The sequence below is a fragment of the Scyliorhinus torazame genome, chromosome 1, assembly GCF_047496885.1.
Source record: "Scyliorhinus torazame isolate Kashiwa2021f chromosome 1, sScyTor2.1, whole genome shotgun sequence".
Taxonomy (NCBI): domain Eukaryota; kingdom Metazoa; phylum Chordata; class Chondrichthyes; order Carcharhiniformes; family Scyliorhinidae; genus Scyliorhinus; species Scyliorhinus torazame.
In genome coordinates, this window is record NC_092707.1 from 118,293,651 (window position 1) to 118,319,252 (window position 25,602).

The 25,602-nt window shown below is 39.6% G+C and overlaps 1 protein-coding gene across 2 annotated transcripts; it reads right to left on the reverse strand.

Moving 5' to 3' along the window:
• Positions 1–7,357: 7,357 nt before the first annotated feature.
• srsf10b (serine and arginine rich splicing factor 10b) lies at positions 7,358–23,360 on the reverse strand. 2 transcript variants are annotated; one of them, XM_072500471.1, is made up of 6 exons: positions 23,239–23,360; positions 19,542–19,646; positions 11,431–11,534; positions 10,042–10,213; positions 9,893–9,952; positions 7,358–9,203 (listed from the first exon to the last, which is right to left on the reverse strand). In XM_072500471.1, exons 1-6 carry the CDS (start codon positions 23,301–23,303, stop codon positions 8,999–9,001), a joined length of 711 nt encoding a protein of 236 aa, XP_072356572.1. In that variant the 5' UTR covers positions 23,304–23,360; the 3' UTR covers positions 7,358–8,998. The 2 variants fall into 2 exon arrangements, with proteins under 2 accessions (XP_072356572.1, XP_072356580.1); XM_072500479.1 differs by lacking the exon at positions 9,893–9,952.
• Positions 23,361–25,602: the final 2,242 nt, after the last annotated feature.

Consider the following 25,602-nt stretch of genomic DNA (forward strand, 5'->3'; position numbering starts at 1 on the left):
ATAGAAAACTGGTTAGCAGACGGGAAGCAAAGAATTGGAATAAATGGATCTTTTTCTGATTGGCAGGCAGCGACTAGTGGGGTACCGCAGGGATCTGTGTTTGAACTCTCAACTGTTCACAATTTGCAGATAGTACAAAGTTGGGTGGGAGGGTGAGCTGCGAAGAGGATACAGAGATGCTTCAATGTGATTTGGACAGGCAGATGATGTGGATAAATGTGAGGTTATCCACTTTGGTAGCAAAGATAGGGAGGTGCAAATTATTATTTGAATGGGTGTAAACTGAGAGTAGATACTCAAGTGAGACCATGGTGCCCTCGTACATCTGTTGCTGAAGGTAAGCGTGCAGGTATGACCATCGGCAAGGAAGGCAAATGGTATGTATGATGGCCTTCATAGCGAGAGGATTGGAGTATAGGAATAGGGATGTTTCATTGCAATTGTATAGTGTTAGTGGGGCCACACCTGGAGTATTGTGTGCAGTTTTGATGTCCTTATCTGAGGAAGGATGTTCTTGCCGCTACAGAGGGAGAGCAGCGAAGACTGGGATGGTGGGGCTGTCGTATGAGACATGTCCGTTAGTATTACATTATTTGGGGTGGCACTATAGTGCAGTGATTAGCACTCCTCCCTCATGGTGCCAAGTACCCAGGTCACACTCTTGGTGGAGTTTGCACATTCCCCCTGTGTCTGTCTCTCCCCCACAACCCAAATATGTGCAGGGTAGGTGGATTGGCCACAGTAAATTGTCCCTTAATTGGGTACTCTAAATTTATAGAGATTACAATCATTGGTGTTTAGAAGTGTGTGAGGGTTTCTCATTAACAGGGTTACAGGGTAGATTCAGAAATAATATTCCCGATGGTGGGGGAGTCCAGAACTGGGGGTCATAGTTTGAGGATAAGTAAACCTTTTGGGACTAAGGTGAGGAATGTCTTCACTCAGTGGTGAATCTGTGGAATTCATTACCACAAAGTAGTTGAGGCCAAAACATTGAGATTTCAAGAAGAAATTAAATAGCTCTTGGGGGGCTAAAAGGATATTTTTTTTTTGGGTGGGGGGGTGGAATAGAGGCAGGATCAGGGTATTGAATTTGATCAGTCATGATGAATAGCAGAGCAGACCCGATAGGCCAAATGGTCTCCTGCTTCTATTTTCTATGTATGTTTCTATGTAAATGCAGCTGTTGCCAACCTACTGAGGCAAGTGTACTGTACTGAATAGGCAACCACTTAAGACAGCTGCTCAATTTTATTAACAGATTATTGAGCATTTATGTTGCCTCCTATTGCTAAGATTAACACTAGACATATATATTTATATATATATGTGTATATGTAAAACTGGAATACAAATCTTAATTGGTGGTCTGAAGTTTATCACTTGCCAAAAATAAACTTTTGTACAGCGGGAAAGGTCTGTTAATTTTAGAATCGTCATAAATTGTAGAACTAAGTTGACTTCTGGCCAGTTTCTCTTTTTAAACCTGTAGAAAGAGCCACAAATGTAAAACTTGTAGCATATGTATAATACAAAGCAGGACTTTGCCTGCTGGATAAAGTATTTTAGTACAATAGCTAAATGTATAAATCATGCCACCTATTTCTTGGTGTGATTACCTAAGAATATTTTTTCTTAAAAAAAGAGTAGATAAGAAAAAGCACAAGTATTCAATGATGCTACACGTGACCAGTGAGCTTACATATTTGCTTTTGAAAAGAAATTACTGGTCTTTATTGCTTGGTGCAGGGAAAAAAGCTAAGTGTATTTTTTTCTATTGTAAAGATTTTTTTAAAAACTGGTTGCTGCATATCCTGTAATGGTCATACCATTTGTTTTAAATGGACTGAAATGAGCAATCTGATCACAATTTGTATTGCTGTTTGCACTTTTCACCATTGAACGAAAATCCAATCTTTTCACAGAGCAAAGCCTATAAATAGATCAATGCCCTTTTTGTAACCTTTTCACCAGAATTGTGACTAGCTTGGGTTAGTAACTACTGTCATGCTGGGTCACTTGCTGTACAGTGCTTTGAGAATACCATATGTAAGCTGGTGTAAACAATGGTGGGGCAGTGGATGCTGAATGTTTAAGCTGTTAGCTTTGGTTCATATTTTTGTGTACCAGGCTTAGCGATAGCAACCACACTTATCAAGATGCTTCCCTTTACCCAATGCTTAGAATTTTTACTTTGATTTGGTTGAAGCACTGGTTGCAATTTCTAGTCATCACACCAATTGCCCAACATGCAATTTTGGCCGCATTTATCCAGCAGCCCCATCAATGCAGTAAATATAGTGTCCTTGGTTCTCGTGACAATTTTGTTCTGTTGTCTCTGGTAGTATCTGACAAGGGACGATTGCTCATTCCTGAATGTGTAATGAATGTCAACTTTCCCCGAAATACATGCTGTGCCCTGTTGGCACCCATATATGTTCAATAAAATTATTTCCGAATACAATGTGGCTTGGTATTCTGTCATTGAATTTGATTATGGGCCTCGAATGAAATGATTACATTTCATTTTTGCAACAAATCTCCAAAATTAAATCTTACATGCATTTAATTAAGTGTTGTGAATTGGATCCGTTCTCTTCCTTTTTGCTGTTGCCCCGCCCCTCCACCGATCAGATTTATAGTGATGTGGATCAACCTGAGTGAGGAGTAACCCTGTACTGTCACTCTTAACTTTATTTCCACTTTCCTGGTGCAAGGGTCTGGTTACTATTGCCTTCTTCAAGCATTGATACACAAATGTATCTGCAGGTAAGCTTGAGCCACTTCACCTGATATCCACCTCCATGTACTTCTGACGAGAGGGGCACACTAGGCTTTTAACAATGATTTTTACAGGGTGTGGGTTTTGCTGGCTAGGCCTGCATTTATTATCCATCCCTAATTTCCCTTGAAGGTGGTGAGCTGTCTTGTTGAACCACTGCAGTCCTTGTGTAGGATACATCTACTGTGCTATTAATGCAGGAATGGTGATATATTTCCAAGTCGGGATGAGTGACTTGGAGGGGAGCTTTCAGGTGGTGGGTGTTCCCATGTATCTGCTTCTCTTGTCCTAGATGGTGGTAGTCATGGGTTTGGAAGATGATGCCTAAGGAGGCAGTGCATCCTGTAACTGGTACTGCTGCTACTGTGCGTCGGTGGTGAATGTTTGTGGAAGGGGTGCCAATCAAGCAGGCTGCTTTGTCCTGCTTGTTGTTGGAGCTGCACTTGTCCAGGCAAGTGTTCGGTGATGGTAATGCCATTGAATGTCAAGGGGTGAGTAGTTTGATTTTCCAATTGCATAGCACGTGTGGTGTAAATGTGACTTGCCATCTGTCAGCACAAGCCTGGATATTGTCCAGGTCTTGCTGTATTTGCACACGGACAGCTTAAGTTATGAATGGTGTTGAACATGTACAAAAATCAGCAGACATTCCCACATCTGACCTTTGTTGGAAGATCTTTGAAGCAGCTGAAGATGGTTGGACCTGGGACACTTGAACTCCTGAGATAACTGACCTACAACATGCACAACCATCTTCCTTTGTGCTGACTCCAACCAGTGGAATTTTACCCGATTCCCATTGACTCCAGTTTGCTAGGGCTCCTTGATATTCTATCAGATCTGCCTTAATGTCAAGGGCAGTCCATCTCCCCTTGGAGTTGGCTCTTTTATCCATGTTTGAACCAAGGCTGTAATGAGGGCAAGAGCGGAGTGGCTGCTATATAGCACTAGTGCGACAGCTCTGAAACAAGTCGTGTCGCTGGAATATTGTCGGGGCCCTTGCCTTTGAAGTATCCAGTGCTGTCAGCCATTTCTTGGTATCACATGGGAGTGAATAGAATTGGATTGGCTGAAGACTGGCATGTGATGCAGTGGTCTTCTGGAGAAGACAGATGGATCATCATCCACTCAACTTGTGGCTGAAGATTGTGACTACTACTTCAGCCTTGTCTTGCACTGTGCTGGGTATAAGAATCAACATTAGCTGTAGAGAATTACAGCAGAAAATAGTACTGCTATCATGCTGCAACACCAAACGTTTTATATAGTTGCAGGAACAAGTAAAATGTTCCAATAAACTTTACGTACATTAGTGTTGGAACAGAATAGTTTGAACATGGTGAGATCATTACAGTAAATTCATTGATACTTTAGCAGCAGGCAATTTGATCTTGGGAGTGACAGCTAAGCCTGTTGCTGTTATGACTCAATGTTAAGGGACATCACTGGATAACAATATGGAACTCGGGTTGGCTTTTTGACGAACTGCTGAGTAGCACCCATCCATGAATTAACTGGATAAAATGCAGTATATTTATTTGATGCTACAATGTTATTCGTTCTCAAAGTTGCTGTTAGATTTTTAGTACTGCTGAATCATTGAATTTACAGTGCAGGTGGCCATTCGGCCCATCAAGTCTGCACCGGCCCTTACACAAAGAGCACCCTACTGAAGCCCACGTATCTACCCTATCCCTGTAATCCAGTAACCCCCCACTTAACATATTTTGGACACATGGCAATTTAGCATGGCCGATCCACCTAACCTGCCCATCTTTGGACTGTGGGAGGAAACCCAGACACTAGGCGAACGTGCAGACTCTGCAGTGAACCTAGCCGGGAATTGAACCTGGGACCTTGAAGCTGTGATGCAACTGTGCTAGCCACTATGCTACCACACTGCCCATGAAAGCTTTGGTTAGAGGCTCACAGTAATTGTCTATTCACAATTGATCACTTAAGGGAACTTTTTTCCCCATTTGCTGAATGCAGTGGAAGTCCTGGATACAGAATCAGCAGGAGTTGAGATTTTAGATCAAGATTGTGACTATCATTGACCAGAACACTGGACCATCAGATTCTGCTCCTCCAGTTGACATGCCCTGCTCAATACATTACAAATTCAATTGGCATTGACTTGTCAAAAGGGCAGCATGGTAGCAGTGGCTAGCACTGCTGCTGGTTCCAGGTTTGATCCACTGCCTGTGTTTCCTCCCACAAGTCCCGAAAGACGCAGTGTTAGGTGATTTGGTCATAGAATTCTCAGTGTACCCGAACAGGCACTGGAATGTGGCGACTAGGGGATTTTCGCTATCTTAATTGCAGTGTTAATGTAAAAACCTATTTATGACGAAGATTTATTATAGAATACTATGCTTTAGCAATGGCTCTTTACCTGTTCTGACACCATACATGCAAGTCTCTGCTCCTGCACCCCCTAAAAATTTTTTACACCTTGTTTTATTTTGTCTCCACATTCTTCCTACCCAACTACATCACCTCACACATTTCCACATTGCTCCAGGAGAGGCACCCCAAGAGAAAAGTATCCAGTCATTGGATAGATTGATGTGAGATTGTACATAACCATTTTCATTGCATTGCAAAAAAACTAGACTTCATCTTTGATGTACATTGTTCAAATGAAGAAATGTTTTTATGTAAATTACAATGGTAGGCAAGTGGAGTTTTTTTTTTATTATAAATCGATAGCTGTTTTAGAAACCCAGCTATTGCAACAGGAAGCCAAGAGCACACGATACATTTGAACAGAGGTCGTGTATAGATATCACCTTTAAGGCAATTTATAGATACAATACTTGCCTCCTACCATGACGCTGTCTTTACTTACATGGGGCTCCCACTCCTGATCCAGGCAAATGTGCATGAATGAGGATAGGATCAGGTTGTGAGGCTGCCCCCATGAGTTGGTTATCTCCTGAATGTCCATACTGAGCAACAGCATCTCCAAAAGCAAATGGAGTCAGCTACTTCAGGAGAGAATCTAGCAAGTAAAGTAACTTGTAGCGGTTCAGTTATGAGCACTGTACAAATAAATGTGCATTATGGTCTCTGAAACACAGTCAGAGTCTCGAAATAGCCTCAACTGCAATACTATAATAGACATGAATGTATGAGGCTTGATCAGTGAGTTTGCGGATGATACGAAAAATGGTGGGGCGATAAATCGTGCGGATAGCCTTCGATTACAGGAGGATGTAGATAAGCTGATCAGTGGCAAATGGAATTCAATCCGGATAGTGGGCGGCAGCAGCAGTGGTAGCACTCACTTCAAGCTCCAGGTTCCCAGCTTGGGTCACTGCCTGTGCGGAGTCTGCATGGGTTTCCTCTGGGTGCTCCGGTTTCCTCCCAGTCCAAAGATGTTCAGGTTAGGTGGATTGGTTATGCTAAATTGCCAGTGTTCAAAAAGGTTAGGTGGGGTTACTGGGGTAGGGTGGAAGTGTGGGCGTAGTGCTTTTTCCAGGGGCCAGTACAAATGCCAAATGGCCTCCTTCTGCACTGTCGATTCTATAAGTGAGGTGATACACTCAGGCAGGACAAACCAGGCAAGTTGAGTACATGATAAACGGCAGGATCCTGGGAAGCAGCGGAACCTTGGTGTGTGCGCATGTGGTGTACATACCTTTTTATGCATGTCTTTATTAGCCAAGGCGGAGTTTAAGAACAGGGAGGTTATGCTGGAACTGTATAAGACATTGGTTAGACCATAGTTGGAGTATTACTTGCAGTTCTGGAATCCCACCTTATAGGAGTGATGTGCTAGCACTGGAAAGGGGGCAGAGGAGATTCACCAGGATGTTGCCTGGGCTAAGGAGTCTATGCCATTAAGAAAGATTGCATAGACTGAGGGTGTTTTCCTTGGAGCAGAGATGACTGATAGGGGACATGATTGAGATGTGTATAATTATGGGGGCATAGGCAGACAGGAAGACACCTTTCCCCTTGGTGGTGGGAATCAAAGACCGGGGGGGGGGGGGGGGGGGGGGGTCATAGATTTAAGGAAAGGCGGTGGATGTGATGAAAAACCTTTTCAGAGTGGTGGGTGTCTGGAACTCAATGCCTGAAAAGATGGTAAGAGACAGACCCTCGTAACTTTTAGAAAATATTTAGATGTGCACTTGCGATGCCAAGGTATACAAGGTTATGGGCCAAGTGCTGGAAAATGGGTTTACAATAGTTAAGTGGTTGTTTTTGACTGGCTCAGGCATGATGGGCCAAAGGACCTTTTCTGTGCTGTAGACCTCTTATGACTTAAATCAACATATGGGAAAAATGCTGCACTGCGATCAATTAAGATTAATGTGCAATTCAGACTGCTATAGAATTATACAGCACACCTTAGGAAGTACACAAAAAGTAGCCTTCGAAAGGAAATTGATAAATGGAGGCGAATGGGACTAACTGGAGCCAACACAGATTCAATGCCACTGGCCTCCTTCAGAGTTCTAATTATAACCAAGTAGATACAACTCAGCTTATGCAATGGTGTCACTGCACTGAGTTCTCTCTGGAAAATGTACATGATTCCTTTAAGAAAACAAATCTTTCAGATGCTTCATTATACAGCACAGATTTATTTACAAATTTGAAGTTACAGTCAGCTATCATGAACAAAAAGGATGAACACAACATCCACATTGGACTCAAAAACCTAGATGAAATATAGTTAGCTTTAATTGTTAACCTGTGCTAAGTCTGCAAGAGGGTTTATCTGCACTGCACATCTTAAACTGAATTCTAGGAAGTTATGAAAAGCATACCCTGTATTTTTCGTCTTCTCAAGCTTTCAGAGCAAGTATAGAATCTTGTCACTTCTTTGAGTCACGGCAAGAAACAAACTGGACTTTAAAACCAAGACACACTTGAACCTATCCTGGCTCAAGCACAGTGGGCCAGACCTAAAACTGGCAAGAATTTAAAATATAACCATTTTGTTAAGCATATAACCCTCATGTGATCCAAATGCAGTTGATTAAGTCACTCACATCAGATTACATAAAACTTTTCCCAGTTCTGCTTGTCCAAATTCACAAGATGAATGGCTAAATATGACCTCACTAGGGCCCCCATATTCTTAATCTTCTGAATATACTATTACTTGATGCCATACAGAGCAACAAAGACTAGAATGGTCAATACTTGATTTCAAATGTCACATTTTTCTAATCATGCGAAGACCTAGACAACTTAGCATTTTAAAGCTTAAATTGATAACATTTCTACTGTAGATGAACTTTTACAAACAGCTTTTATTAAAAAGACTTGGTATAAAAATCCCTTTTTCTTTTTACAAGCCTCTACATGAAAGAAAAAAGTTTGATCACAGTACCTCTCTGCTGTTTTGGAAAAAAATCCAATTCCTCCATCAGATACCAGTTCCTGCATTTGTCTTACAATAAAAATTGCAGATAGTTATCTAATGGCATTGGCAAATTATACCTTTACAGCCAAGAACGAAAAGAAATATTCATGCAAAATACACAAATCAATACTACAGGAAGCATGCCAGACTACTGCATTGCATAAACACACACATGAACAGAACATAAGATTGTGGGCAACATATTGCCAATACTTTTGATTGTGCTTAAGGTGACCAGTTGGGTAAAATAACGAGAATTTCTGTAAATTGATTCCCCAAGCAACGTGTTTCAGGCAATTATTTGAATGATGTAAAACCCTACACTGAAGTTATGTTAATACAGCACTGCATTGATGACATTCTTTGTTAACAGTAACTTTTACAAATTTTGAATTCACACAGTTTTGATTTGTACCAGCAGCTTTATTAATCCATCAGAATATCAAACTGGGAAAACAATTTAGTATATTTTTGGACAATCAGTATAGAGGGCACTGCTTTATAAAAAAATTACTAACAGTAACATAGCCGTGGATCAAATATACTTTTTGGAATTTGCCTAAAAACAATAGTGAACAAGTTGTCTTTCAATGAACCAATGAGTAACATTAATGTTAATGGCACTTTGAACCTTATTAACTGGTCAGTTGTAGTTACTGCATCATTCTGTTTAAAATCATGGTTGAAATCTTTCAAGCACCAACAAATTAGTCTTGCACACTAAGTTTTCCTGTAGTCATAAAACAGTACCCACCTCTTAACAACTACAAGACCCCAAAAAACAAAAAGAAAAAGCACAAATGGAAGCTGCAAGTTGATGACCATCCATTGCTTCAGTCCTCTTGGTGACTATCAGATTTGTGGCCACTTAGTGATCTGGATTTCGATCTAGACCTGGATCTTGAATGGCTGCATGACCTTGATTGCGACCTTGTCTTAGAATCCTTTCTGGATGCCGATTTTGATCCGGATCTAGACCTGGATCTAGATCTTGATCTGGATCTAGATCTGGAATAAGAACGATGGCGACGCCTGTGCCTAGAAATAATTGAGAAGTCTGTTAGGCCTACTGTAAGATTCCATCTAAGTAAAACAGATTAATTTACCAGCAAATATACAACTTTCTCTTTCACTCTGATTTCTTGCTGCATCTCTTGCAGCAGCAGTATCCTACATCACTCTTCCTCAACACTAAGCAAAACTGATATTGTACTTCTTGGAAATTAGAAACCAAACAGAAAGAGAAAGTGGGGATGGGAAAAATAAATAGGGTGAGAAGGGGAAGAGTAAAAAGTAGAAAGCATATGGGTACTAGGAGCAGAAGACAGCTTATCTACAAGAGACCCAGAAACATGAATGAGGGAAGGAGAAGATAACAAAGAAAGAGAGGGGGAATAATGCCTTTGGTTAAATTAAAGATTCAAAACACTGCTCATAGATGTTTATCAACTACAGCTGCAATGAATAAGGAAACAATCAAAAACTCTAGCTTCACTGCGACTAAAAATTCACTGTATGAACCTCTTTCCTGTTGGACAGTATATTCTGCAGCTAGTAGGTAGAGATAGTCAAGCCTACAACTTTTTCAAAAACTTATCCTAAGCAAGGAACTGTAATCTGAATGATCCTATGGCACTACCTACATTTTAATAAAATCAGCTATACACTGCTAAAAAGCCCAGAACACATCCTTCAGTTTTAGGCCAATGCAGTCCACGTGACCCTACCTGTCATTGAAAGAATTACTACGGCTGCGTCTACGCTTTCCACTTGATCTGCTCCGTGAACTGCACACAAAAAAACTGAATAAAGATCTGTGAAATAGATTACACTGAATTTAGGGAAAAAATACAACCTAGGTAGTACAATCACATACTTTTTAGGGCTGTCAGACCTCCTGTGACTTCGATCATAAGAACGACTCCGTGATCTCCTCCTGTCATAACTTCGACTCCTGGACCTCCTCCGCCTATCATAGTCATCATAACGGTCATATCGTGGTGAACTTCGCGACGATCTTCGTTCCTTTGATTTCATCTGACCAGGTGCTGTAATTATAAATAGAATTATCACAATTCCAGAACAGTAATTTTTATTGTAAACATCTCAAGAACTAGGTGTAGGCCACCTGGCCCCTCGAGTCCGCTCCGCCATTCAATAAGATCATGGCTGATTTTTGTTTGTGGACTCAGCTCCACTTACCTGCCTCCTCACCGTAATCTTTTGTTCCTTTACTGTTCAAAAATCTATCTATCTTTGCCATAAAAATATTTAATTGAGGTACCTCAATTGCTTTACCGGGCAGAAAATTCCAGATTCACAACCCTTTGGGTGCAGTTCCTCCTCAACTCAGTCCTAAATCTGCTCCCCCTTATTTTAAGGCCATGCCCCCTAGTTCTAGTTTCACCCGCCAGTGGAAACAACCTCCCCAATTCTATCCTATTTATTCCCTTCATAATTTTACATGTTTCTAAAAGATCCACTCCCCTCCCAATTCTTCTTCTGAATTCCAATGAGTCTACTTATTCTCTCCTCATAAGCTAATCCTCTCAACTCCGGAATCAACCCAGTGAATCACCTCTGCAGACCCTGTTGTGCCAGTACACCATTTCTCAAGCAAAAAGGCCAAAACTGTACAGTACACCAGGTGTGGCCTCACCAGCACCCTATACAGCGGCAACATAACCTCCCTGCTTTTAAACTTCATCCCTCTAGCAATGAAGGACAATATTCCATTTGCCTTCTCAAATTACTTGCTGCACCGGCAAACCAACTTTTTGTGATTCATGCACAAGGCTGCCCAGGTCCCTCCCTCTGCACAGCAACATGCTGCAATTTTTTACCATTTAAATAATAGTCCATTTTGCAAATGACTTCCAAATTCAGGTTTCCCATGCAGTAAATGGGAATACCATAGATAACGCTTTAGCAGCTTCAAAGCCAGCGTGTAAGCTAGTATTTTGTTACCGGCATGTGACCCATAATAATGGCCTAACATCTCCCAAAATGCATCTTCCCCCAATAGGGAATCTCTCATTCCAAAAAAGTGCACATTCAATAGTAGATTTGCTTAGCTATAAATGTCTTATTAAAACCTTTAATTGAAACCTCGTCAAAGCCTCAGCATAAATAGCAGAGAGTCTGGATTCAACAGATACAAGAATGCTTGCTGGTGTATTTCACATTGGTAGCATTTAATGTACATAATATGCAAAATATAACATTTCCAGGAGCATAAAATTTAATTTCAATTAATTACACTTACTTTTTCGATCACCTTGAGCAAACTGGATCTCAATTTGACGACCACACACCCATTTCCGGTCGAGGTTGTGGAGTGCATCTTCTGCATCACGAACATCTTCAAACATGCTAAGCTGTTAAGGGGGCTTTTCACTTTCACAGGTTTCGAACAAATCCTACAATCTTCAATACACATTTTCAACCACAACATTGTTTTGCCAAAACTTAGAAAATTTGTTTTTGCACTATATTTAAATAATAAGATGCCAAAACTACATTATCCTATATAGATGATTTCTTACTGAAAAATCTATTCAAGTTTATTGTTACCAAAAATAAATGTCATAATTAAGGGCATTCCATCAAATTTTCGAAGTGAATTAGATCTACAAGAAAATCAACGAACAGCAATAAAGATAATAATTACATCCTAATGCAGATTATTAGGTTGTAGCTACCCCGTCACCACACAAAATTAGATCTATAAGCTTTTTCTGATCTTTTTAAGTATGTTCTCATTCATTAATAAATCAGATTTAGTAAAATGCTGCAAACAATTCAGTATTAACTTGTAAATAAATATAAATCATGTCACATTGCTGGTCAAAAAACATCAAAATAACATTTAAGTGTTTCACTCCAGTAGGATGTATTCCACCTCGGAGAGAGAAATTGTAATGTGTCACAATAGTAGTCACACTGGTAAGGGATAGAGAAAAGGCTTGCTCATTAGGCAAGTGCCTTCCCACAGCTCACAGACATCAGTAATGACTGTCAAGCCCTGTTTTAATTCACTAAAATAAGATACCCATCTATTTGTGGCTGCAACTCTAGTTCTGCAGCACCTAACTGATTTAGGAGTAGAACATGAAAGCAACTGAAATCAAAGAGGAATTCAAATATGGGACATTTTTTAAAGAGGGATGCTAGAGAAATGACAATGACAGACACTAAGTGAAATCAAATGTCAGAGCATTCTTTTTTTTAAAAAAAATCTTATGTCCTCTATTTCACATTTGTCAGTCTCCTGTTGAGTTAATACAGCTGGAAACAAAAAAGGTTCTGAAAATGCTCCAAACAAAACTAATTTTTGAAAAGAACATAAAAGAATGAATTTATCTGCAGCACTGAGACTAAGATTTACCAGTTAAAACTTTTCAATACAGAACTGTATTACATAAGGATCATTTAAGTTTGTAAAAAATCACAGTTAAAAACATAATATTTAAGAGCGAATGAACTGTTTTCACTATGGTAGGATACAATATCAGGACTTTGCTGGTTACCTTAAATTTGGCTGTAAACTTGACCTTGCACCGTCAGCTTGACCTTTAACTCTTTAAGTGCTTGCCAGAAGGACTTGACATGAGGCGCTGGCCCAAATAAGACACTTGGCTTTGACTTTGACAAAACAACCTTTTTTCCAATTGCAGACAAATCGAAGCCTTGACTTTTTCCCTCTTCAAGCTTTAATCTTTTTCACCCTCCCTCTCTTTTCTTCAAGCCTGATCCTTAAGAGGTCTTTGGCTTGTCTGCTTGTCTTATGCTTGGATTCTATCTAAAAGGCTCTTTCATACTTTCTTTGTGGGTTCGCCAGTTACAGCGGATTGCTTTAAATTTTCTGAGGCAACAACAACAAAAAAGTTATGTCAGGGGATGGGTATAAAAAGACAAACATGCAGGGTTTGAAATCACTTTTTTGACTACCACCAAAATTAGCCAAAAAAGACACCAGCAAGTTTTTTTTTTACAAACAGCTACAAGTTGTGTCACATTTTCTATGAATTAGATGAACTTCTGATTAGATACGAAATACATACCTTACAGCATAATATAAAGAGGGAAAAAAATGTTAGACAAGCAATAGTGGGGTGCACTAAATGAACTCAGAACCAGCAAATCCCTGCAGCAACCAACTCATCAAGCAGCACATTAGTTATACAAACCACAGTCTGATTTTTTTTTTGCATAAGCATAATAACCAAGTTTCCTTGACCTGCCAAAATGTATTTATATTAACAGGACTATTACACCAACTTTATTGCTTTAGCCATTAATTTTAATATCCAAGTTATCAAATGAACACCAAAATACTTACCACAATATTCTGTTATGCAACAATTATGCATACAATCCTAAGTTACATTCTCAGTTTTCAAGTTACATTCAGTTTTCTTCTAACAGTATATTTTATGCACATCAGAACATGGTTTTCTCATGCGATGTGCAGCCCATAAAATAATTACTAAAAATGAAAATCCATTAAAGATTGGATCATTTCATGGTCACTGACCTGAAATTCCATTTATTTGGGTCTCAAAATTGCATTGCAGATATAGCCTTCCCTGGACCAATATTATGGTACCTTTAAACTAATTAAACTGTTATGCTAAAAAAAACTTCAGTAAAGTTTTACTCAAGTAAAACTTGAGAGGAGGAAGCAGAAGCTTCACTTTAAAGTTTTAGCTCACAGCAATGAGTTTGCAGGTGCCATCTTTAATTGACTTACATTTGTCATGTGCAAATTTTCATCACAATCCAATAATATCAAACGAACATTAGGTTTGGTTTCTTCATGAATGTAAGGCTAAATCAACTCTCGTTTCACATATAATCTACTGTCTTTCCTGTGTTTAATATCAAATTATCCAATAATTTGAGTGTAAATAAAACAAAGCAGGAATTCAGTGTTAAAATTGAATCGCATAACTGAAATTAGGAGTATATTGTTATAGAAAAGGGAGTCTGCTTTGCCTATTTTACATTTGTAGCTAATTGATCTCAATCTACTGCACAACAAATATCTAAGGACAGGGAAGTATGATCAGGCAAGTTAAAAAGGACATGCTGTGTTTTAAATCACAGCCAAATTTTAAATTGTGGATTCAAATCTTACTCAAATTTAGATTTTTTTTGTTTAAGGATTAAGTTAATTGTTTATACAGCATTGATCATATAATTCTGATTTAAATGTATATGAATTTCTGTGGAGAAATGATCTGTACATTGGACTTGCCAGAGATGAATTTCTCCCAATTAAAAAAGTCTCTGGTTAGTTGGAAGATTTATTGTTATTCCAAAGATATCCTGGGATACGAACTCCAGAATCCTTTAACTCAGAATTCAGTTTTAATTCAACATAACACAAAGTGTGCTAGTACATGTAACACTTGTGTATAACTCATGGGCAACGCAAGCATTAACTATTGGTGGACAACTATTAAACACATCGCTCTGAGCAGCAAAGTAGATGTTTCAGTCAGGCAGTGCGAACAGGCTGTAATTATTGAGTTCAGACCTGTAGTTACAATTCAATGTAGTCTTTGATTGTCCGAAGTTAACTGCAAAACTTTATTCCAAATGTCCTTAAGTGACTGCAAAAAACCTCAAGGTACCCAAGGAAATTAACTGTTGCATACCATTGTTCTACTACCTTGAGATGGACTTGAATTTTGGATGATTGACTGCTCAAAGGAACTGCTTCCTTTCCAAAGGAAAGCTGCCCGTTAAATTTAAAGTAGCAAAGCTACAGGCCCTTCACAAAATGCCAGTTGTAGAAAAACCTTGTGCCAAGTACGATATTGCAGTACGCCTAGAATACTGGTATCTGCCAGATGTAGAATATCACTCAGTCATATTCTGTCCACAAAAAGCAGAACAAGGTTAACCCTGCAAACTAAGGTCAAGTGGAAATTGCTCACCAATGATCTGCTGCCATTGGCTCAGTTTGGGTTTCACTAAACTGTCCAGTTCCAGAACTTATTACAGCCTTGGTCCAAACATGGTCATGAGCTGAATTCTATTCCAAGTCAACAGGATTGGGGGAATTCTTCAGAAGCAAACGTCATACTTGGCGCAAAGGAAAGTAGTTATAATTGTTGGAGATTAATCATCTCAGGTCCAGATCATCACTGCAATTAAACTATCCTGAGCCATTATTTCAACTTTCCCTCCTTTAAGAGGCCAGAAAATGAGCCCTTTCCTAAGTATTGCAATGTTCAGTTCCATTTGTAATTTCTCAGATGAAGCTGCAAAAGCCAGAATGCAGCAAGGCCTGGACAAGAGCCAGGTTTGGATAAGGGGTATGAACATTATGCCACGCGGGTGCCAGGCAATGACTGTCTCCAGCATGACAGAACCTAATCACTGGGATTAAATTGGCCAGAACCCCATCAACGTATATGAGGTCATAAAGGACCAGGAGTTCAACTGCGTCAGTCACACAATTGCTATGGATTTTATAGAGGTCAGAGGCTGGGGATTCTCTGGCAAGTAACTCACCGACAAGATATGAGTCATTGAATGTGATGCTTTATTCCCCACTTGCCTGAATGGGTTAAGCTGCAACAGCTAAGAAGCTGGATGACAACCTGCTTGAGTCGCAACTCACTGACAAGCCTGAACATTCATTGTTTTCACTACTGGCTGCAGTGTATACTATATACAGGGTGTGCTGCAGAAACTCACCACGAATTTTATGTCAGCACCTTCCCAAACCCACAATCTCCACCACCCAGCAAAGTGCAAAGAAACATTGTCTCCAAGTCACACACCAATGTGACTGGATATCTGTTGCATCATTGTTACTAGATCAAATCAGTGGAGTTGTAAACCTGTTCAGGCATTCATGGGCCTTGACCACAATTTAAAATGTTCAGAAATCTTCCATTCTAAAAATTAAATGTTTTAGATGCCAGGAGAATGTGCATAACCAGCGAAGCAGTGCCCAACTCTCATGACGCCTCAAATGACCCTCTATTAAAACTAGCTCAGTTAAAGTCACTAGTTTCTGCACCGATTTAACACATTTAAATCAGATCAATGAAACATTTTGCAACATAACGGGTTTCATAACAGAAGTGCAGTTTTCTCATATGACGGTTGCTTCCGATATATATATACACATGCTAGCTTTTACAGAAGACTAGATCTAATCTTATCAATTTGGTGCTGCAAACAGTGCCACCTTCAGGATTGTTTGAACAAAGAGGTAACAATATGTTTAATGTATTAGATTCTAGAAAGCAAAGAGCATATACATGCTGCCAAACTTTATTGACAGCCAGAAAGTAAAGCTGCTTTTAATCCAGTTTACACTCCACATGCCAATTCCTGGTATTTAAATTACAAAATCCTGCTCTCTTTACTATACCGGACAACTGATTTATCAAACGGACTTGTGTCTACAAGTCTGCTGAGAATGGAGAAGTACTTAGCTCAATGAATGCAGGGGCAATAGCATAATGGTAGATTTACTCAACAAGTAATCCAGAGGCTCTCAAATTCAAATCCCACCTTGGCAGCTGGCGGAATTTAAATGGTATAAAATGCTAGTCTTGTAAATAATGACCATTAAACTACCAGATTGTAATTAAAAATCCATCTGATTCATGGTAGCACAGTGGGTAACACTGTTGCTTCACAGCTCCAGGGTTCCAGGTTTGATTCCCGGCTTGGGTCACTGCGTGGAGTCTGTACGTTCTCCGTGTCTGCGTGGGTTTCCTCCGGGTGCTCCGGTTTCCTCCCACAAGTCCCGAAAGACGTGCTGTTAGGCAAATTGAACATTCTGAATTCTCCCTCGGTGTGCCCGAACATGCGCCGGGGTGTGGCGACTTGGGGCTTTTCACAGTAACTTCATTGCAGTGTTAATGTAAGCCTACTTGTGACACTAAGAAAGATTATTTTGAAGAGGGGCAGAGGAGTTCTCCCTGGTGTCATGGCCAATATTTATCCCTCAATTAACATCACAAAAACGGATCGTACTCATTATCATGAAATTGGCTGTTGCATTTCCTACATGACAAGCGACTACAGGACAAAAGCATATCGACTTTTAAGTGCCTCGGGACATGCGGTGGTCACAAAAGCAGCTATACAAATCTAAGTCTTCCTTTGCTTCTAATAACAGGGTTTCTACTAAGCAACTTTCATGCTGACAAAATGTGTAAATTCCAGATATTTGTTTTATTATATTGCCTATAAGTGGCAAGATGAAATGTAGTACTCCTGCACATTTAATGCAGAATATTTTAAGCATTTAGTGTGCTCACTATTGGTACAATACCATGAAATGTATACGCCAAAATTAAATGCTGCTGAAATTCATGCATATTTACTTTTAAAGGCACAAAGCCACAATTCACTTTTGAGACTGACCAAGCAGCCAATATACTTAAAATGTGTATGGTCACCACTTTTTATATTGCCTCTCATTTGTGCATTGGATCACTTTTGAAAACTGTTAAAATGGTGGTGCAAGCTAAGCAGGATGTTTTATTTATCTTTAGAGGTTTACCTATTTTAAAAAAACTAAAAAAAAAATTAATCTGTTCTTACATAAACAATCAACAAACATTGACACCAAACTATTTAAATATGCCTGTCTGAAGTTGCAAAATACATTGGAATGGTTGGATTTATCATGCAAAATGCTGCAATAGATGTTTCCCTTTTATATTTTAATAAAATGCAATGATGTTGAAATATCAAACTCTTGTGAAAACTTGCTCTACTTGCAACTAAAATTTTGGCTATGCAGTATCTGGAAAGTGGCACATGAAACAATTTCCACCCTCGTCACTTTGGTACAGCATCTAACCTCTAATTTCCAGCTGTATTATATTACAGTTCCACAAGTGTGCGCCAACCAGCTAAGTAAACTTTATGTCAGTATTCACATGCTAATAGTCCTGAGTATAAGCCCTAATACTGCTTCATACCCCTTTATTTTAATACTGGAATTACATTTCAGCATGGACTATAATCTGACCATTCCTAAAAAGCTTCCAGATTTACCAGAATTTTAATTGTTGCTTGATAGTACAGAACTTGAATATTGTTGAAAAGAGACACGATCAACCAATTTAAAATAATCAGTCAAATTCATAATGTGGTTCATTTTTTACGCTTGCCAGAGGTGACATCCATTTGCAGAGACCCATTCTCGACAAAGAAAATAAATATGTGCAAGCCTTGCACTTTTTCTGAATAGCCCAGGAGCATGGGGAGTCCATAGTTCCCCACTACTTTCTCCACAGCATCGCCGTGGTCAGAGTCGATGTGCTAACTACTCAGCACCCTTTTCTCCTGTATAAATTATGATAATTTGAAATTTGACATTCTTGACAATTGGAAGACAAAAAGCTTCAGCAAAATGTCTCTCTTTTCAACAATATTCAACTAATGTAATTAGTTACCATAGCTAGAAAGATTTGGTGCTTCTAATTCAAATACAATTTTTCACTCATGCAAGACCTCTGTACAGTCCCCAACACTTTCTTAATGCCCACGTTCAAACAATTAGTGGCGTACATCGCCCAGAAAGCAAAGTATTTTTATTTGCACTGTCAATTTCAAAGTTGCCAGTTACAGCATCTCTAGTGCGGTATTAGTTGTCACTAATACCGTGAATTATCCTTAGTTGTAGTGACCACTGCGGAACATCATCTCAATAAAATGTAGATTAAATGTAATTAAAGCAGACTGATTTACAGGACTGAAATTTAACTGGGCTTTGGCTTCATGTGCCTGTTTTCCATGCAAGCCAGTCTAGAATCAATTTTTCTAGAGAGAAATTTAGATTATGAGTGACAACCTCGTCTGACTATTTGATCTGCGCAGGTATTGATCAAGGAACAGAGGTGATATGGGCCAAAGGGGTTACTGGACCGGGAGCAATTCTGGTCTAAGCCACTCAATTGTTAATGCAGAATTGGAAAATTGATTTAGATTGGATAGGTGCTCCTGTGCCGCAATATTAATGCTTCTGTGAAATCAACTGACTCGATTAACACCAACAAAAAACTGAGTTTTATTAAGATTTCCCCTCAGCTAAAGGAAAATTAGGATTTTTATAACCATATGAAAACAATAGTTTGTTACATTAGCGACTGAATACAACAGGCAAATTAAGTTTGTAAAAGCGTGACCACTATGAGCGGTGGAGACTGTATATAGCAACAAACACATGCCCTTAACATGAACTCTTAACTATAATCCCAACCCCAAGCAGTAATTTCCAAAAGAACAGCTATAATGAACCAGATTGAATTTGACATTCAAATGCATCACATAGTGAAAAGACCTTAATATGTCAGCTTCACTTGTTTAGGAGAACTGCTGAAGAAAGGATATTGTATATATGCAAATCCTCTTGGACGTCGAGTGTAGAAGTCAAGGGGAACGTAAACATCTACTATTGGGCCATAGCGACCAAACTCACGACGTAAATCCTCAGGCCTAAAGTACCATAAAAACGATACAGGTGATTTGAAATATGAATTGCCTGTTGTGCATGTGAAGAGTCCAAAACTCTATCGACATTAAACCATCTGAAAAGGAGATTCTACAACAAGATTTTGCTTTGGAACATCAAATCAACTTGTAAACTGTCTACAGGATGTCAGGAAAAGGAACAGTCAAGTTGCTGGTATTCAGGTGAGCAAAATGGCTACATACATTCTATTTTATTTAAAAAATGGGATTACTTACTAATGCCTCAATGTTAACACAGATTTAAGATTTTTCTGGTCTTACTAATGTTCCCCAATCATTTTAAATATTCGTAACATTTAATTTTAATAATCACCAATCACTGCAATTTTTAAGCCGTAAGATTTGGCTTTATGTGCGTATTTGAACTAAATGTGAAGTTGGTAACTGTCTTGTCCTCTCCAGTATTTTACCAATAGCCAGGGTCTTACAGCAGACTCTTTCTATAGCCACTTGGTCTCTGCTGCCTGTCCTGGAATTTCCAGCCTGTCCACAGTTTATCATTTTGTATCATTGATGTTTGCATCTTATTTTAATATTGAACTGAATTAGATCAGATTAATTGCTATAAACCAAATTATTTTTAAGCGTGCATGGAGTTTTCCCAGCCTTTTCAATCTGTCTTCACCCTCATCCAGACCATTTTGTCATTTCTGATTTTCTTAAGGAACTTTTAGCTCCAGCTCCACCTATTCAAATCAAATGCTCTGAAATTTGAATACATTAGAATCATGAATTCATTGCCACATATTTTTAATCATCATTCAAAAACAAAAGTTACACAATAAAATTAATTTAATTATAGCCTTTTGTCTAATTTAGTTCAATTAGATAAAACAATGACAAGGCGAATAAATGAGCTTACCGTCTTACTTATCCCTATTTCCCAGATAGAAAGTTACATGTTTTGTTAAAAGGTCAACATTTTTAGTTTCAGAATAGGATCATCATATTCAGCATTTATCTGAAAGGCTGAAGCAGTGCTCCACACTTGTTCTTTGGAGATGGGATACAATATATGTGCATGTTACGAAAACCTCAGCTAACAAGTGAAAATTATATGGGATTTCTAAATTTTTAAGAGCAGCATTCAACACATGCTCACTGCTGGCTGAGAATGTTTGTTTAAATTTTACTGAAATCATAATTCAGTGTTTGAAGTGTACCCTGTTTTTCAAGTTAAATCAAATGTGAAAGTGTTATTTCTGTGGGGAAAATGCACCACAGTGCAGTGCTGCATCTAAAAAAAGAAATGCTAAGTTCAATCTTCTATCAGCATTGAGACATTAAATAACAGCTGGGCAACAGCATTGGCATGCTCGTTTAACTCCAATCGCCTTCAGTAGCCACCCTGGGCAAATGTGTATGTGCAAATGTAAGCTAAATACAGGGCAGACTCAACTGTGATGCCCCGAGTGAAATGATCCACTATTAATCATGTTATGGTATACGAATAGTCAAATATTAGCAATAACTAAAATCAGCTAACAACTCAATTAGAAAAAGCCCAACTGATTTGGATTTTTATTTGTGCAATTAAATAGTTGAAAGAGTGGCACTCCACTGGAGAATTTTAACGTGGATAAACTGGAATGTATAGATATTGCTACAAACGGAAATAAAATAATCCAACCTGAAATGAAAATCGCTTATTGTCACAAGTAGGCTTCAAATGAAGTTACTGTGAAAAGCCCCTAGTCGCCACATTCCGGCGCCTGTTCGGGAGGCTTTTACGGGATTATTTATTTACGGGATTATTTAATTATTAGTAATTATTCAATTTGGGCAGAGTGCATTATAATTATAACCATTCTATCTCAGGAATACTTTTTCCATCTGTCAACGTTTTCTAATATTCTATGATATGGTACACCATTGATGCTTTCATTGTATCCCAAACTATTTTTTCAGTTTCAAATTTTTCTGTATAATAAAGAACCATACCTTCAGATGCAAGGTACTCTGATAATTAAGTTTTGTGGTAGTGGTACATGCTTTTCGTTTGGGACAATTATCTGAGCCTAGTTCACTGCGCTGCACTGAAAACACCGGTCCAAAGTTTTTAAAAATTGACCACGAGACCCACGGCTCACTAATAGATGAATACATCCTTAACAAGAAGTTTACAACTTTTAAAAATAATTTTGGAATCTTTTCAAAAAAATGTATATATCGCTTCTCCCACTGGTTGTGTGTGGGCAAATTTATTACATTTATGATTACTCTTCATCTGGCTCAAATCTGCTCCACTAAAACCACTCCAATTTCAACCATCAAAATTGCTTGTTTTCAGAAGTATATGAATGTTGCAAACCTCAAAACAAACATTCACAAGATTTTTTAAATCTATGAAACATATTTTATTTAATAATCTGCTTTCTTGGGAACTCCTTGCATGGATATAGATGCACGTCACAAGTCAATTTTAATATACTGTAAGCTCAAATCTAAACCAAATATATAAATACCAAATAAATATATAAATACCACACAAAATAAGATTAAATTCAAAGACAAACTTGAAATGCATTGGATCACACTGCATATAAAATTCTTCACGCATTTTCAACGAGCATCCAAACAATGACTTTTCAAAATAGCTCACCAAAATCTATCCTGCATACTACCCCTTCCTCTCCTTATCTCTACGCTTGACTGTTCCAACAGTCCTGTCTGGACTCCCCATGTTCTACCTTCCTCAAATTTGAGATCATCCACAATACTGCTGCCTATGTCTTAACTGACAGTATGTCCTGTTCGCCCAATGCCCCTGTATTCACTGATTCATCCTAATGCAAGAAATCAACTTTAGAAATTCATATTCTTGTTTTTAAATCCCCCCCGCCCCCGGTCGCAGCTCCACATCCCTTACATCCCATCCTCCAGGATCTCTTACATTTCTTTCAATTCCCATTATTTTTGCGCCCCCCAAGGTCTGGAATTCCCTCCCAAACCCCTCTCTCCTTTAAAACTGCCTCTTGACCAAACTTTTGAACCATCTGCGCCACTATCTCCTTATGTGACTCGGTATCAAATTTTGCTTTATAATGCTGGCATGAAACATCTTTGGAGCACATTACATTAAAGGCGTTATAAATACACCCCGTGTTTTGCAATGTTACATTTAAGCCTCTACAATTTATTTTCTCTTATATCCCATTGCTTGTAACGCACAACAAAATAATTCTGGAGTGAGGAAGCTTTTGAGAAAAGCGCGGTTTAACCTGCCCCACGTTACATGAATCAAACGTAATCGACACTATCCCTAGCGGAATAAGTTTAGCATCTACCTTGGCCTGTATGATTTCAGAAACGTGCGAAAAATCCTGACTGATCAATAACTTCGGAGCTGCTCCCGATTCCCGAGCTGCAGGAATTTTACTGCATTTATAAAGGCCGCGGATGCGAGAGAGGCGCCGCGGACCTCGCGGCCCCTGTCTGAGCTATTTGCCAGGCGAGGCGCGGCCTGCACTCGGGAGGACGGAGAAAAGCCGCCCCGCGTACAACAAATTACCGCGGGGGCTACTCCCCGTTCGCCTGGCGTCTTCTTTTGCCTCACCTGGTGCAATCCCCGACATTCCTGACGAAGAGGGAGCTGTTCGGCGGACGAGCATACCGAGACATGGCGGCGGCAGCGGCTGCACCGAGAGAAAGAGGCGGGCAACGGCGCCAAGCGGCAAATGCGCAGGCGCGGCTTCCGGCCCCGCCCATAGAACCCACTAGAAACTGCGTCATAATGGCGCACTCGCCAATAGCAGCGCAGCATCGCGCCGCCATGTTGGTGCAGGCGGCGGGACGGCGCGGCCGCCATTTGGTGAGTGTCCTGGAGATGGCCGAGGATCCAAGAAGCACCCATTTCCCGCTTCAAATCTCTCTTACCGGTTCTGATGAAAAGCTGTCGACCTGAAACGTTAACTCTGTTTCTCTCTCACTACATATGGTGCCTGATATGATGAGGATTTCTATTTTTACTTCAAAAAAGGCCATTCGGTCCATGCTGCTGTTTATGCTCCCACTGCAAGCTCCTCCAGTCCAACCTTCTTAATTTATCAACATATCTACACCACATGGACTGCAGTGATTTAAAAAGTGGTGACCACCATCTCAGGAAATTTGGGATGAGCGACAAATGTTCATGTCCCATGAAATAATAAGAAACATATTCTATTCCCTTCCATCTCATGTATTTAGCTTCCCCTTAAATGCATCTATACTTGCTCCACCACTCTGTGCAGTAGCAGTTCCACATTCCCACCACCTTTTACACAATGAAATTTCTTCTGAATTCCCAATTTTAGATAGCTCTCTTAAATTGTGAGTTGTGCTTGAATTAGAGTCATAGAGGTCTATAGCACAGAAAGGCTCTTTGACCGCCTGCACCGGTAAAAAATACCCACCTAACTATTCTAATCCCATTTTCCAGTGCTTGGCCCATAGCCTTTTATGCCTTGGCATTGCAAGTGCACATCTAAATACTTCTTAAATGTTATGAGTGTTTCTGCCTCCATCACCCTTTCAGGCAGTGTGTTCCAGGCTCCCAGCACCCTCTGATAAAAATGTTTTTCTTCACACCCTCTCTAAACCTCCTGCCCTTTACCTTAAATCTATGTCCCCTGGTCATTAATCCCTCCAAGGAGAAATGTATACATCTCAATCACGTTACGCCCTTAGTCTCCTCCGCTCCAAAGAAAACAACTCCAGTCTATCCAATCTCACTTAATGGCTAAAACTCTCCAGCTAGGCAACATTGAGGTAAATCTTCCCTACACCCTTCCAATACTTTCACATCTTTCCTCTAATGTGGATTCCAGAACTGTACTCAATACTCTAGCTGTGACCTAACCATAGTTTTATATAGTTCAAGCATAACCACCCTACTCTTAAACTCTCTGCCTCAGCTAATTAAGACAATTATACCATATGCCTTTTAACCACTTTATCCACCTGCCTACTAACTTCTGGGACTGGTGTAAATGCACAGCAAAGGCCCTCTGATCCTCAGTGATTCTCAAGGTTCTGCCGTTCATCATGTATTCCTTTGCCTTGCTTCTCCTTCCCAAGTGCATCACCTCACACTTATCCAGATTTAATTCCATTGCCACTGATCAGCCCAGCTGACCAGCTTGTCAGTATCCTCCTGTAATCTAAGGCTTTTCTCCTCACTATGTACCACCCCACCAATTTTTGCATGATCTGCAAACTCACTGATTAATCCTTCTACGCTCAAGTCTAAATAATTTATCTAAACTACAAACAGCAAGTGCCCCAACACTGGCCCCAGCAAGACCCCACTGGACACAGGCTTCCCGTCAGAAAAAAAACCTTGATCATCACCCTCTGCTTCCTACCACTTAGCCAATTCTGGATCCCATTTGCTAAATTTCCTTGGAATCCATGGGCTCTTATCTTCGCTATCACTCTCCCATGTGGAACCTTTATGAAAAGCCTTGCTGAAGTCCAAATAGACTATGCAAAATGCATTACCCTCATCTACACACCTGGTCACTCCTCGAAAAATTCAATCAAGCTGGCCGGACATAACTTCCCTTTAACAAAACCATGCTGACTGTTTTTGATTAATCCCTGCCTCTCCAAATGCAGATTAGTTCTGCCTCTCAGAATGGCTTCCAATAGTTTCCCATAACTGAGGTTAGACTGACTGGCCTGTGGTTTCCTAGATTATCTCTTCCTTCTTGAATAATGGTACCACTGGCTATCCTCCAGTCAACCGCCACCTCTCCTGTGGCCAGAGAGGAATTATTGTAAATTATTGCTATTTCCTCCATTGCCTCACTCAACAACCTGAGGTATACTTCATCCGGCCCTGGAGATTTATTGACTTTTAAGCCTGCCAAACCACTCAGAACCTCCTCTCTGTCTATGTTAATTTATTTAATTTTATCACTGGCCTTCTATCTGATTT

Coding starts and splice junctions, on each gene's coding strand:
- srsf10b (XM_072500471.1), bottom strand. CDS start 23,303: ATGTCTCGGTATGCTCGTCCGCCGAACAGCTCCCTCTTCGTCAGGAAT. Junction 11,535..19,541: donor AGAGGATTTGCATATATACA/ATATCCTTTCTT, acceptor ACAGCTTAGCAT/GTTTGAAGATGTTCGTGATG. Junction 9,953..10,041: donor AGGTCTGACAGCCCTAAAAA/GTATGTGATTGT, acceptor TTTTGTGTGCAG/TTCACGGAGCAGATCAAGTG.